Source organism: Acyrthosiphon pisum, chromosome X (genome assembly GCF_005508785.2).
Source record: "Acyrthosiphon pisum isolate AL4f chromosome X, pea_aphid_22Mar2018_4r6ur, whole genome shotgun sequence".
In the NCBI taxonomy this organism is placed as follows: Eukaryota; Metazoa; Arthropoda; class Insecta; order Hemiptera; family Aphididae; genus Acyrthosiphon; species Acyrthosiphon pisum.
Genome location: NC_042493.1, coordinates 94372795 through 94389457, shown reverse-complemented (window position 1 = coordinate 94389457; position 16663 = coordinate 94372795). Strand labels below are relative to the sequence as shown.

General features: G+C 27.8%; 1 protein-coding gene across 2 annotated transcripts; it reads right to left on the bottom strand.

Moving 5' to 3' along the window:
* Positions 1-4193: 4193 nt before the first annotated feature.
* On the bottom strand, positions 4194-14140 carry LOC100163756 (S-adenosylmethionine synthase). 2 transcript variants are annotated; one of them, XM_001942765.5, is made up of 10 exons: positions 14035-14140; positions 13695-13878; positions 13089-13166; positions 12336-12458; positions 8618-8730; positions 7101-7244; positions 6270-6488; positions 6023-6205; positions 5824-5957; positions 4373-4494 (listed from the first exon to the last, which is right to left on the bottom strand). In XM_001942765.5, the coding sequence occupies exons 2-10, from the start codon at positions 13825-13827 to the stop codon at positions 4392-4394; spliced, it is 1230 nt and encodes a 409-aa protein (XP_001942800.2). In that variant the 5' UTR covers positions 13828-13878; positions 14035-14140; the 3' UTR covers positions 4373-4391. The 2 variants fall into 2 exon arrangements, with proteins under 2 accessions (XP_016662605.1, XP_001942800.2); XM_016807116.1 differs by lacking the exon at positions 14035-14140 and having other exon boundaries at positions 4194-4494; positions 13695-13842.
* Positions 14141-16663: the final 2523 nt, after the last annotated feature.

The window sequence follows — 16663 nt, the reverse complement described above, 5'->3', positions numbered from 1 at the left end:
TTAATTCCTATTAGGTATAGGTCAATTTTTTTTTTAATACTATAGATATGTATACCTACCGTATAATAGGTATGTCTAATACTTAGACTTACAAACCGTCTCCGCTCAGAATCGTTTTTCTGATACAGTGATATTATATCATTAAATTCAAATTTAATACTATCCATTATACAGTGACCCACTTGTAACCTACTGTACAGCAGAGCGACATCCACTTACCCACCTTTTTTATCTTTGAACCCCCTCCCATAATACCGACTTGATTTACTTCCCTGTAGCCAGCGAATATGTTAAATATGAAATTAAAGATTTTTTACTGCATCAAATGTGATGTCGGATACTCAAAAATTATAATAAAAACAGTAAACACACACGTCATTCATCTCTCCGCTCAAAATTTAAAATTACTCGTCTAGAACTTGTGTGGGGTTGATCATAAAATATTTTAACAGTTATATACCTAATTAGGCACTAATTTTAGAATCTGAGCAGAGCGATGAATGCGTTCATGTATTCATGCATTTATGTATTGATCTTACAATGTGTGTCTTAACTTTTAGTTGTTAGAACTTACAGAGATTAAAATGAACAATTCCCAGAAGTTTTCAAAAGGAAGAAAATAAGGTATATATACTTAAAACCAGTTTTCATAAAAATGTATGTAACAAAAAAACTAATAACTATAGATAGGTACTTTAAATTCTCACAGAAAGTTTATATTATAATTTTATATACACAATTAAATGTTCAAAATATTTTAATTCATTTTGAGCTATTTATAAATATAAAAAATTAGTTTTTTAGTTTTTTTAAAAATAATTATTGTCAATAACAAAAATTTCGTCAGCCAAAATACTAGAAATTTTAATACAAGTCTTTGTTGATGAATGTAAGTTAAAAAAAATTGACCGTAAATCCACAATAATTTTTTATGAGCTTTTAAAGCTAGAATTTTGAAAAAATTCGTTAAGATAACAAAATTTTGGAGTTAGAATTTGTAAGATTATTTTGGGTTAGAAATTCCTAAAAATATGTTTATTTGTATCTAAGATTTAAAAATGTACAAGAAGATTCATTATAAATGTTCCTACCTTGACCAAAAAATAATTTTAGCGGAAAGTCAAACTAATTTTTTATGATTGTTTAAAAGAAATTTTATTGGATAATGGATTTTCAACCGTAAATTAACGAATTCTCATTTTCTTATTTTGTTGTATTTCGAAAACAAACAACCGTAAATACCTAAATTTTCACCAAATGTTAATTTGATCATTTAATCTGAAAATTAACTTTTCTAAATATTTTAGTTGTTTTGAACTTTTTATAGACAATTTAAATTTTTTTAGTTTTTTCTAAAACTGTCAATATATTTGTTTTTTTGTCAAAAAGCTTGAAAATGTATACAAGGGTTCCTCTTAAGTTGTTATAATAGCTAAAAAAAATTAATGATACATAGGCACGATTTTTTTTTATTAGCATTTAAATTTTCAATTTTACAAAATTCGTTAAAATCTCAAAAATGTACAAATTGTTTTGGAGTAATTTATAAAATTTTCAGTTCTTATAGCTAAGGATTGAAAATATGAAACAAGGTATCTCATAAGTAGGTTGTTCATACTGTCACCAAAGCAATCTAAAATAAAATAGAAATATAGTTATTTTTATCCTATTTTGTGTCAAAATTGGACAAAATTAGATATTTTAACAAAGAATAATGGTGTTGGTAGGTACATTCTATGTAATTTAATAATATTATTATAATATAGGCTAGCTGACAGACGGTATCTGCTCATAATAGTTTTTAATTTTTTTATAAACAATCAATAATGATATATCACTGAATTCAAATTGTACACTATCAAGTACATTATCACAGTGACCCACTTTTAACTTAGTTACCTACTGTACAGCAGAGTGGTATCCATCTTTTAAATATAAATATTATAGTATATTTTTTAATCATGAACAACTAACAATAAAACCAATATTTTTAACCATGACAATAATATTATCTACTACAATTTATTTTATTGCCAGTCCTAACTTCTAAGTCTGAAAATGGGGAAAAAAATATTGATTTTGTAAAAATATTGCTAGTGGTAATTTAAATGTATATAAAATATAACCTGACCAAATTTTACAAAAAAAAAAGAAATAAAAAAGGAACGCGATTTACAGCGGTCAGCGACCCGTTTTATCCTCACCACTCACACAACAACGATTTTGATAGGATAGCGACAATCGAAAAACGACTGGAGACGTCAACGCAGACCTTGCGAAACATGCACATGTTTCAGATTTGTGCCTATATAATAGAATATGTTTGTAGACAATAAGTAATCGGTAGTTGTGAAGTAGTATAGTATCTACAATTATTATACTTGTATGTGGAGAGTAGAGACCAAGTAAAAAAAAGAAAAAGTAATTTTTGTACCTAAATATAGGACACCTTAACGAATTTTCTGGGTAGGTACCTACGCTACTGTGTGAATGCATTTATTATTAGATTATATTATGATTTCATTGTCCATTGTAGACAATCAAATTACAATTGTGTTTAGCATATTATAATAAACAATAACACATTTCAAACTTCAGGAAATTGTCATATGTATATGTATATAATATGAGTTTTGTACACACTATGGCACTAGACACACACCTTAACATACATAACTTTAGTGACTATTATAGATAGATATAATATATTATATATAATATATATATACATATGCATAGTCCAAATGGGAATCCTTTTTTAAATGGTTCAATAATTAAATTGTCTTCATTCTCAGTCAATTATTTGTCATACATTGGCTATTTTAATTATATTTTAGACAAGACACTGCAAAAGCCGATAGTTTACACTATTCCTTTAAAATATGTCATCGACAATAAATAAAAAAAAAAATTTAAAAAAAGTTATCCACTTATTTACAGTTAAAAAGGGGTGTTCTCATTTGAAAAACAGAAGTTTGTATTTCTACAGGACACTCCTTAAGTAGTACAAAAAAATCTCAAGAATTTGAAAATAAGATCTTAAACTATATTTAAAAATTACAAAAATCAGATTTTGAATAACTGCATTATTGAAGAAAAAGGTGGCGAGTAAGCTAGGTGAATCACTCTGTATATCACCTAACACCTATCTATGATATTATATAGATATTTTTTACCGTATCAGATAGTAACTTAGTGACCGAAAAGCCCAATCGTGACTCGGTAGAAACATGAAGTAGGCCTATCTATAAATTAGTAAAAGGTATATTATGGTTAATAGGTCTATGGGGTGTGAATTACCCAACAATTTCATTTGAATACATGGTACAGGTTAGGTTAGGTTAGGTTTAACACATTGTGTTCAAAAAAATCATTAGTGTCATGACTGTTTAGAAATTACATGTAAAGTTCTTTTCACATCAAAATGAATAAATAATCGAAATATTCACATTAAAATTTAAAAAAACTATTACATAAAATGGTGTACCTAACAAGTATATAATTTTAATAATATATACTTAGTTAACGGAATTCAGGTATGAAAGAAAAAAATGTGTTTGGAAGGCAGCAACACATTTTATTAAGAGCCAATAATCATATCAATGTAACAAACGATAAGGCCAATAAAATACATGTATAACAAAAAAGAACACTAATAAATTTACATAATGTTGATAAAACATTAAAAATAATATATAAAAAAAAAAAAAAAAAACCATAATTGTTTCCATAAAAATATTTAAATTTAAATCAAGTGAACATTGAAGTAACACAAAATTAATTCATGAATAATGAAGTCGGTTTACTAAATTTATGTCTTAAGATTGTGATAAACTTTAATAATAAAAAAAAGATTATAGATGCAGTCAATAATAAATCACTAAGAATAAAAAATAATTAAATAAAAAAGGAAAAATATATCTTAATATTCATGTACACATACAAAATATATGTACACATTTTTTGTGGAATTTGATGAGATAATAAAATTGTAATTCAATTGGTATTTAGTTTTTATTGACATACACTAACAAATAGTTATTGATCAAGATTAAAAAGCAACTATGTTCAAATTTTGTTCAACGGACCAAAAAGGTAAATTATTAAGTGCCTCGGTAATTTTAAGACTTCTATTTACATGACGTAACAGTGACTTATTAATTACAATAATCATTTTTTTTTTTTTTTTAAGAAATTAAATTTATCAAAAAATAATAATTATAATTTGTTTAAAATAAGGGAAACTTATGCAAATACTAATATTTTTAATAGTGTATCTTAACACTATGAGCTGGTGGCAACATTTGATTTGCTAATGTTTAAAAAAAAATCATAATAAAAAATTCAACGCATTTGTTTTTGAATACAGTAAGTAAGAAGTCCGTCATTTATCACTCGACCAAGACCTTAGGTTTTTCCCAAGAAAATATGTCACGACCAAAATGTCCATATGTGCTTGTCTTTTGGTAGATTGGGTTTCGTAGATTTAAATCCCTGGAAAATGAAAACATTATATTTAATAATTTTAAATATTATAAATGATTAAAGCTATCAAATAATTTCTCTTGATTATATATGCTGAGATAGGAAACTTATTGCAATTACAAAAAATAGTTTTGTACCTACGTATACAATTTATTTTTCTCAAACTCATAAGACATAAAATATAATATAACGTCTGTAGAAAAGCACTGTCTTACGAGCTTGAGTCTGTGACTAAAATATTGTTTTAGAGCACGTTGTTAAAACTAACACTTGATATTTCGATAATGTGGCAAATGCAGACATATTAACTATGAGGGCACAAAGTAATTATCATTGAACTCGTTTAATCAATTTAAATCTTAGATCATATACTATGGACCCATGTCCCGATAACCTGAAGCACATAAAAGCAACAAATCTCTGATGAAGATGCACATACACGGAGAAAAGGATTGTATATATATCAATGTAACTTTATATATATAAATATAAACCAACAGCTAAATACACAATTGTTCACCTCATGCATGGGCACATCATACAACTACGTCAGATTTGTCGCTTATCTGTGCTTCAAATCTTTACACAGGTAATCATTTTCGAATTATATAAATAATGAAGAGTTAAAGGACACCATGTACCAACTCCTCTTCTGAAAATGTCCTGAATGAGTAGCACGATTAAGTTGTGGTTGCAATAGTTGCTTCATTAACCCGTGTAATATAGGAATTATTAACAATATTTTGAAAATATGCATGCATTATTTATAATCCATTATAAATTGTATACATTGTAAAATTATGTATTCATACATAATATACATATATTTCATAAGCATTCTTTAATTAATAAGTAATAATTAAAGTAGAGACAATTTGAGGGTAACGCAATACATATCAGTGAAAAACGATCATTGAGAAGACAAACATTGTGTTGGTAATCGATATAATTATCGGTTTGCACATTTCAAGGGGAATCAAAATTTTACCGTGTCCAATATATATAGGTATAATATGGGATAGTTGATGTACTGATAACAGATTGTCTTTAACTTAATTATTTACACAATATAAAAAAATGTCAATTAAATATATGCATAATATGTATGATTGTATGAATGCATAATTTTACAAGCTAATCATTTTATTTTTTTTTGGTGGGAGGTGTGGCAAGGGCTATAATAATATGCCAAATATTCAATTATTCAGTGTGCAGTACGCAATTTTGAGATTTCAGACACCAATTTGAGTTAATATTATATCAACAAATTAAAATTTTATTTTCTACCACATAGGTTGTCTATTGCTTTATTACTTTGAAAAGTTTTAATTTACTAACCTTACTATTCTTCCTGGTCTTAAATCAAAATTATTGTTTACAATTTTCAACAATTCTTTTTGAGTTTTAGTAGATGTGCCATAGTGGAAAAGTGTAATTGATATTGGTTCTGCTACTCCAATAGCATAAGATACCTTATAACAATAAAAAATAATAACTCAGTACCAATCACAATATATAACACCTTTGCAATACATACTTGTACAAGGCAACGTTTGCAGAGTCCAGATTTGACTAAAGACTTAGCAACCCAACGAGCAGCATATGCGGCGGATCTATCAACTTTAGTGAAGTCTTTGCCAGAGAATGCACCACCTCCGTGAGCTCCCCAACCACCATAAGTATCAACAATAATTTTTCGTCCTGTCAAGCCAGCATCGGACTAAAAAACAAATCATAAATAACTTAGTGGTTGTAGATCTATAAAACCATATTTTAAAATTTACTTGAGGACCACCCATTACGAATTGACCGCATGGATTGATGTGAAAAACAGTCTTGTCATCAAGATACTGAGAAGGAATTACTGTCTCAACAACTTTAGACATAACTTCTTGCCGTAAGTCTTCTAGGGAAATCTTTTCAGAATGTTGCACAGATATTACAACTGTATGAACTCTTTGTGGAATGCAAGCACCGCCAACCAAACAGTATTCACATGTTACCTATAGACATCAATTTTCAATATTAATTTATTCAGATAATTTTAAAAACACAAATTTAAAATACTTTAAATTCATTATAGCACCAAGTAATTGTAGCAAGACTCTACTCAAAAAGTAATAATTCTTAGATAAAACAAGTTTAAGAAATTATATCATCATCACGATAATGATGACACACACTACACAGGACTACACTATGAACCAAATGCAGCCACAAAGTTTAATGGAATTCATACACATGCGATGTAACTGCAATCTGCCTGGTAGTAACACGAATTACGTTAGTGTTCAAGAAAAACACAGCATAAAATTCTGATAAGATGACTGAATAATGGAAAATAAAATATAATACAATATAACTATAAACTTCCCATGCTAAATCTGTATTAATTAATAAGTTAATAGATAGTGTTGCGTCTCATGTGTACTGGTAACATGCACTTGTAAGGTCGTCCTCCTGCCAACCCCTAGCCAACAGTGTCAAGTCCTGTGTAGTTAGGTGAAGTTACTTCATGACAAATATAAAATACTCGAAAGCTATGAAATAATACGAGTAATCAAGACTTTTAAAACTAAATTGATGTGTCAAACACATATTGTTATATAATTGACCTGTGTTTTAGTGTCAGGGCGTGCCCACCAAAGTACTCCATTTCTTCGGAGTTCGGCTATTTTTTCATTAAGCTTGTGAGCAAGTACCACTGTTAAAGGCATACATTCTTCTGTTTCATCTGTAGCATAGCCAAACATGAGGCCCTAAAATTCAAGAACAATGTTATCAATTGACTTAGTAAATCATTTTAATGGAAAGCTAATGCAAATTCCGAATTCGTAACATTTTCAACAAAACTATAGAAATCAACAGGTTACACAAAATAAATGTTTTGTTATTATATAAACAATTCTACTTTGCTTAATTTTAAATATTTCAAATATCGTTCTCTCTAAAAAATGTTATAATTAAAATGTATGTATTTAATTAAATTTAAAATGCAATTATAATATTATGTAATTGGGAATTAACAGTAGTATATTATATTGTATTGTTATCGATACTTAACCACAGTATTACATACAATATACAACAACAAAACAAAATGTTCCCAAATAGATAGTAGATTAAGCATTTCTCTACTCAATTCCTGTCTACTGGTACCACTTGAAATGTTGATTAATAAGATTATTAACAATTAATTGAAAATAATGTGATGTATAAAAATTATTAGTTTTATAGTAGTAAAGTTGTTTTTGTGTAAATTGTTACATACAAATTAGTTCAATCAAACTAACTTAATGAAGTACAAGTTGTACATTTATCAATGAATTATAATATTTGATTAAATGTGAAATGATTCAAGAAAATTAAAAGATTAAATTAATATAATTTATAATTTATTTATTTATTATAAATTAATTTAAGTTAGCAATAGTTACTATACTCTATACAGAATAAGACGACACCGGTGTTCTCTTATTTCTGAATAGACTATAATTATTAGTGTGACAGTGCTAACATAATGGACTAAACAAAATATTATTAAATTTACATTACACCAAATTATGTTATTATGTTAGACATAAAACACATCATTCTATCATGCATATAAAATTAAGTCCTATGCAAGCCGCAAGGTTATTTAGATTAAAACTATGAACAACGATATAGCAGCAGAATATAAACATGAACATTTTACCAAAACTGTAACATGTATTATTTTTAGCTTATCAATCTGCCAGTCAATTTTTGTAATATTGTAATAAATTTTATAATAATTTGATAAATTTAATTTTTTTTTTTTCATAATAAAATCACTTTCCGACTAGTCTTCTGACGAGTCAGCAAAAATCTTGATTATGGTTTAACACTCAAATTTTTAACGTGATGTCTAGACATAATTTATTGCACAATCATCTTACAATCATATACACAATCATATTTTCGCTTGACTCACCATTTATTTTAACATATAAAAATATTTTTTTGTCAGTTGGTCATATTACTCATATATATATTTATGTCTATTTCATATTGGGTAATTATTAGAAAAGAAAACACAACAAGTTACTTATAAACTAATTAATACTTTTCTAAAACTAAAAGCTTTTTTCTGTTTTGAAAAAAAACATACCTGATCACCAGCACCAACTTCCTCAGCAGTCTTGTTGATATGCACACCAGCAGCAATATTTGGAGATTGTTGATCAATAGCAAGCATCACCGAACATGTCTTGTAATCAAAACCTGGCAACCCGACAGGCGGGACAACACACAACACATAGCAACAATCAGTAACTTAATTGCAGATTTATTTATATTAAACAAGACATTGTTTATTTAATCTAATAGTACTAAATTAAACTAAAAAAAAAAAAATCTAAACTATTATCAATAAATTTGCTTTACATTAATTACTAGTCCATTATAATCACGACTAAAGATAGTACGGTTGCCCAACAAACCATAATAAAGTGATCCCTAGAGTTTCCTTCTTATCATAACAAAATCTCTGCTCCTGACGTTTAAATATTGAATCATACATTCGAATAACATGTTTTATGATAATTGATGCCTCATACTTAATTTATATCCTATGAGTGCTGGTGGAAGTTACTAGAGTATCACTAATAATAAAAGAAACTATGAGCCCAATTAAATTGTTCCTTATCATAGTTTGTTGGGCAACCATTCTATCTTTAATCGTGATTATAACTAAACAAATGAAATTTTACATATAATTAAATTACATATACATTACTTATAAACTTTTAATTTCTTATATTGATTTTAATAGGAGGTAGCTACAGTATCCTAAACTCACTTAATTATTTCTGTTCAGAAACAGTACATTTTTATGTAATTATTAAGAATTAACATTGTATATATGACAATAAGTTTTCAGTATTTATTTATATGTCCAAAATCACCCAAACACACTCAAGCACACTTTCTAATCTTGTTGGAAATACAATAAATTGATTATGCCAAAGAAGCAAATGGTATAAACACAGTGGTCAGGAGTAGCGCGCTAATTGTAGCGATGCTACTGTAGCATGCTACTTTAGCTGTAGCGATTAACATAGCGTCACTACAATATATAAAATGTAGCAAAATACTATAGAGCGCTAGAAATTTACAGTTAGCGTACTGAAAATGTTCATTATTTTATCGCTACTTCTAACCTATTTCATGGTAATTAAAATATTATGATATATTATGTTTATTTATTTAATTAAGATGACAAGATGAGTGTATTTTTGAATTTTATATGTAAAAAAACAGTATTTTAGATTCTATGTATCATTTAATTCAGATTTAACACTTCCATCACAATAACCTACACAACGACAAGGTCCACTTGACACTTACACTATACAGCGGAGCGTAAGATGTTCTATATCCATGCTTGCCATCAACTTTTTAAAAAAAATGTTTAGCAGATCAAAATTCTTTGTAATCACTAATCCCCTTGCTGTATGAAATCCTTTCTCACAGTGACCGAATGTCTAATCAGTACGAACAACTAATTGGCAATTTTCAATAAAAGGTTTATCTGTTTGAGTTTTGTTACAAATTACATGAGATACATTGAATAAATCTGTCTTCCAAAATTACAAGAAAATAGTGGTAGGCATTAACAAATAATGACTAAGTACTCAAGTGAATATCTAAATAAATCAAAAACATTTTTTAAAAAAATGAAGTGAAAAAGTAGTATGCTACATTTACACAATAGCATTAGAAATAGCATACATATAGCAAATACATTTAAAAAAAAAGTAACTTTAGCAATAGTGAAGTACTTTTTGGGGGGAGTAGCAGTAGCATTGGCGTGCTACAAAAAAACAGTAGCGTCCCGACCACTGTATAAACATACGTTCAATGTTCATGCATAGAAAAATGAGATACACTATTGTTCATTATATCTCCCACAAATAGATACAGTACACTGTTGAATTTCATTGATCGATCAATGAAAATCAACAATCACCAATGATCTTAGCTAATAACAGTTTTTTTTTTCATGCATAAGCAGATAATGTTTATTTTATTTTTTATATGGACCTCTGTTTCTTAATTTTCAATGCAAGAATAAAAAATATTATTGTTAAAGGCAGTATATTATATATTAGTTATTAATAATTAAGGTAACACAATTGAATTTAAAACATTTTTCATTCATATCCACCAACATTAAAATATATTACTTTCATACTCTTATTATTTGGGAATATACATTGAAAATAATATTTATAAACTTGAAAAAGAAACAATAATCTTAGCATTGTTGTATGTAATATAAGCACATATTAACATTAAAGCCTATCTTAAAAATAAATTTACTGGAATTTAGTTTGATTTAATTAACATATCTATTATGTATATTATATTATTATGACCAACTTGTTGATACATAAGCACTAATATACACAAAAACCACTTACCTCACATAGTTACAAAAAATTTAAAATAAAAAGCAATGTGATGGAAACCTTTTAAATCATCAAGTATTATGTTGAATTGCATAAATTCCAATGATATGATTAAATCCCAAAAATACAAAAGCTGATCTCATAAAATATGACAATCACAAAATTTTTTGCACACTCATTTTACCCCCAAAAACCAATGTTTTGTAGATACCCTACCTGATCCCCTGCCCCAATTGCATCTTCAATTTTGTTAACATGTACACCATCCGCAATATTAGATGACTGTTCATCAACTGAGACGAGAACATCTTGTAGTCAATCCCTGTTGGTGTATATGCATATTTATATGACTTAAGGCTATGATAATGGGACTTAGACCTAACTGAATTTTGTTTTATGATGTAAATAGGGTGTTTGTATTTGTGGTATAGGATAAGCAGCCACCTTACTTTAATTATAAAATATATTAACATTTAAAGCTCATTAAAAATTATCATATTAAAATCAAACAAGAAGCAAGTAAACATAATTTATAATAAGAGCAGGCAATATAAAAATAAATTCAAGAATACCACAATGAAACTTAGGTATTACAGAACATTAACAGTGTTATATAATTTTAACATCATTTTTTCTAAATAATACATCCAGCTAAATGTATATTTTCTTTTAAAATAAATGTAACTACAAAGCTGTCTTTGGGTATAATCTAATATACAAATAATTTAAAGTGATAGCAAAACCGTATGTCATCTTAGTAAAGCATAAAAAAACCAAAATATTAATTAATTTATAAATAATAATGTCATTTAGTAAAATAAAACGTAGTATTTTGTCTTAATAAAACAATTCAAATACTGTAAAATTTAATTTTGTTACTTATAAATCGATATTATTTATAAGTTATATAAATCGTATTTAATAACAGATATTAAATAATAAGATGGAAGTTATGAGATACCCTTTTACCCTTTACAACACAAATAATTTTTAAGTTAATGTGGCATTAAAAATGTTATCAATAAATAAATAGTTGAATAAAATTTTTACAAGGTACTACAAGTTAAATTTTGCTCATAAGTATTAATCATAACATTTTAATTAACAACCTATTCAAATAAAATTAATACTTGCCGGATTACTTATCTACATTGAAATTGAAATACATTTATTATCTAGTTGTATAATTTTATTCACACTTGTTTAGTAATCGTACAAATTTTAATCCTGGCCTATTGACTTTGTAATTGATTAGTCACATTTAATGATAAATAATACCATTAATTTGACACCTATCGGCCCCATTAAAAAAAATACTTGTTATAAATAAAATTGGTTAAATTGGATTTTCAGAAAAAATTCCTGGAAGGTTGTTTTTAAAAAATTATACTTAAGATATTAGTAAACATTAAGTACCTTTTGATGAATCATCGTAGCCTATATGTTTAATTGTGTCTCGAACTACTCTTTGATAATCAACATTGGCTTTGGATGTTATTTCTCCACAGAGTAAAATCATTCCAGTTTTGGTAACAGTTTCTATAAAAAAAAATTGTGTTCAAGTTTAAATATAAAATTAATTAAATTATAATTAACGTTTTGTCTGGGTATAAATAGGATAAAAATAGAAGTTATATTTTATGCTATTATTTATTTCTTTGTTAATAGTTAGTAAGTTTTTCATTTTATACATTATGTTAAATTAAGTACAAATATAACTTCCTGGGTAGTAGGTAGTATCAATAAACAATATCAAACATTTGGTACATATTCTGATAAAATACATAAAATATTCTCCTGATGCGCTGAAGTTACTAATATCAATAATATACATTATTAATAGATAATATTATGAAATTATATATCAAAAGAATAGATAATGTCTATAATATTTTTCCAAAAGATATAAACTTCCAACTTTATATTAATTGTACAATTTTGATTTTATCATTACATTTTTTTTGTTGTGAAATTTGAAAAATTAAATTTTATAGCTTATGGCATAACTATAAATATTCCATATCAAGTATAACCTCAAAAAACTCACGGTAATGATAAAAAGTCGTAGGTTTAATAAATTATTTTAATGTAAATATTGAAACAAAACATTAATGAGGTAAAAACGTGAAAAAAAATTTTAATAATAATAAAACCTCGAATAAAACTCACCACAAGCCACTTTTGCGTCAGGATCTTGTTTCAGATGTGCGTCTAAAACAGCATCACTGATCTGATCGCACATTTTGTCTGGAAGAAAAAACGATATAGTACTATATTATATTAAAATACATTTTTTGTTCGGCAGGAATCTTCCGGAATATGAAATTAACGATCTTATGTTACGAACCAACTTCTGACGCTATTTACTTCGTACGGTATGATTTCGGCGGCCCACCGTCACCTCTTATTACCGGGAGTTTTTTTCCAAAGAAATATGAATAACCGATGCAAACCGGTTGTCAATGATTAACATACATGAGATATGCGCAGATAATAAACAATGAATGACTGATGGTTGTGGGGAAATTATTATACTATAAACGGCAATAAGTTCGAAATGGCTTTCAGAAATGACGTGGTACAGTCAGCCAATGACAATTAGTAGGTACGCCTCGGACGTACAAAACACGTGTTCAGCAAATGTATGTAAAATAATTTTAAATAGGGAAAAAACTTTGTTAAAACCTTAAAAACCGAACTTACGCAGCCGAACGAGCAGGAGTGTATATGTGATCAATGATCATGGTGTTAGGTTTATTATATCGATCGTCTTACCCGGGTGTCCTTCTCCGACGGATTCGGAAGTGAAGAGGAACATCTCACCGTCCGGGCTCTCTGGCGGAAATTCTCCATTTCCGTGTCCATTGGCGAACCCATTGGTGTGCGTGTATTTATTTTCTTCGGTCATGACGATTTTAGCTGAGGTGGTGTTAGTTTTCCGTTACGAAAAGTTTGACGTCTGTTGGAATGCAAAAAAAAAGGAACGTTAATCGTTATAATTGTCAGCATCTACTAAACACGAAGATAAAATGATTAATATTAAAATAACGACGGAAATAAAAACAATAAATAATGGATAATAATAACTGTTAATGAGAGTAAATAAAATAATTACCTACGGACGGTAGCGGCTCGTGTTGATAGCAGGTGTGCTGATTCTGTCGCTGCTATTGCTGAGACGGCACCTGTAGGCTTCGATCGGCATGTACAGCTGCCAATTGTAAAATGAACGATTCGTCCAGAGACTAGAGATGGCCGATAGGAAACGGCACAAACGCGCTGGAACAGTGTTGCCAACAAGGGCGCATCACCGTGCCGATTACGGCGATATGGTGAACGGACGCCTACCCACCCACACCTCGGTGGCGGAGCACACGTGAGGATGGCGTCAACCGATTACACAAAATTTAAAATAACAATGAGCACAATGTGTTCGTCTCATTCTTTATATTATCCACTGTTATGTGAATATATCTATTATATTGTGTATACATAAATTAATAATATATATGACATCTGCAGTATATATTATGTTTGTATAATTTATAAATCATGTAGATCGTTATCGTTTATATAGTCACAATACGTGGATTTCTATTATTCCATTGTCGTCCCGGGGATACGGCTCAGCAGCGCGGCGGCCGGATGCGAATTTTTAGGCACGCGTTTGTACGTATCCGGGCTTATTTTTATGAATGTTTTCAGGACGGCGCTATTATTATAACGACAATAAGACAATATAATAATAATAATAAAAATAACGCACGTAAATCGTTTTATCTCTGATTGTCGTGCAGTCCGCCTAAGTATAGTATTTCGCGTGAAAGAAAATCTTTTATAATAATAAAAATGTTTTCAGTTTCCGTTTATCAAATTTATCTTTACTTCTCTACTTTGAATTATGAATAGTGAACACACCGAATAGATATTGTAGAGGTATCTACTATCTACCCACTATCGGCACTATCGTAAATTCATGAAAGAGATTCTACGTCATGTAATATTTTTAAGATATTATCCATGTATAATGTACATTACCAAGGTATATAATATATATACAAAATAATATAATAATATTAACTACCATAGTTGAATAGGTGAAAAACCAAAATAAAATTACTGACGAAGAATTAAAAATATGTCTCAAACTCTCAAATCACAAGAAGATAATTTCCAGAATTTTATCTGATCCATTTCATTCACACAAAAATGCTGTCTTTTTCATTAATATCTTAACAGTTAAGACATTAAGACATTAATGTATCATACCTATATATAAATGTATAATAATTAATAGTTTATGAATCTATAGTTTCTGTGCAGGAATCTTTATTAATAGATAAAAAAAAATTGTACGTATAATTATATGTTTTATTCGTGGGTGTAGTAAATGGTCTTATTTCGTGGAAACTATTTAAAAGATTAACTTGAATGAATTATAATTTTAACATATTCAGAGGTCACGATTTTTAATGTTGGTAGTTACATGTTCAGATGTAAGACTATATAATAGTATAACTATTTATGTTATGTTGATTATTTATTGGAAAATAAATTATAATATGTACCTATACCTATACCTATGGCTATATAGTTAAATATAAAAGGTCATAGCTTTCAACTATTATCATAATTATATACACCCTATACATCCTACAGTAATAATTAATATTGTATATTATATTATAATTAATGTGCCTATCATTTTTTTTTATTCTGAAAATTTACAATCTGTATTTAATAAAACACAATAAGTAAATGTGATATATGTACAACAAAACAATATAATATAATAACAGAATGGCAAAGATAAGGGAGGTCATCCAATGATAGAACCCTTCATTTAAATTATGGTTTCCGTACAAGTTAGTCCGTACCGAATGTAGGTAAGTAGTAAATGTTTCATACATAAAAAGGTGGGCAAGTGGATGTCGCTCTGCTGCTACCAGTGGGTCACTGTATAATGGATGGTATTAAATTTGAATTCAATGATATAATATCATGGTATAAGAAAAACGATTCTGAGCAGTAACGGTACGTCAGTCTAGGTATAAGACAAATAATATACTTATCTATGGTATTAAAAAAAAATTGAACTATAATAGGTACCTATAATAAATACGAAATTAATCATATTATCACAATATCCATTAGGTACTTCGTACTTATAACGCGTTATATATCAACAACAAACCGTGATACTATCATAGATACCTATATAAAAGTATACTTTAGAAGTTTCAAGTACTCACAAATAATATTATACAATCATAACAAAATAACTAAAATAGTTATCTAGGTTTTTTAATATGTAATTTCATCCAAATTTGAACTAAAAATGACTATAAAAATAAACTGTGCTTATGTATTTTTTAGATTTTTTGGTAACAGAATTAACTACTTACGTGTAATCTTGTTTTAAATTTTCAATCTTTAGATATAAAGGTTGAACATTTTATAAATTTTGTCAAAATTCGATCTTTAAATACTTATAAAAAAAATTGTGCCTATGTATTTCTAATATTTTTCAACTGCTATTGTAAAAATATATCAGGAGCCTTGTATTAAATTTTTACACTTTTTGGCCCAACAGATAAAAGTTTTATTGACATTCATAGAAAAAAGGTCTAATTATAAAATTGGAAGTAGAAAATGTTCTTAAGCAGTTCAAAACAATTCAAAATATTTTGAGATTTTTATCGTGAATAGGAGATGCAAATATAAACAACCAGTGAAAATTTCAT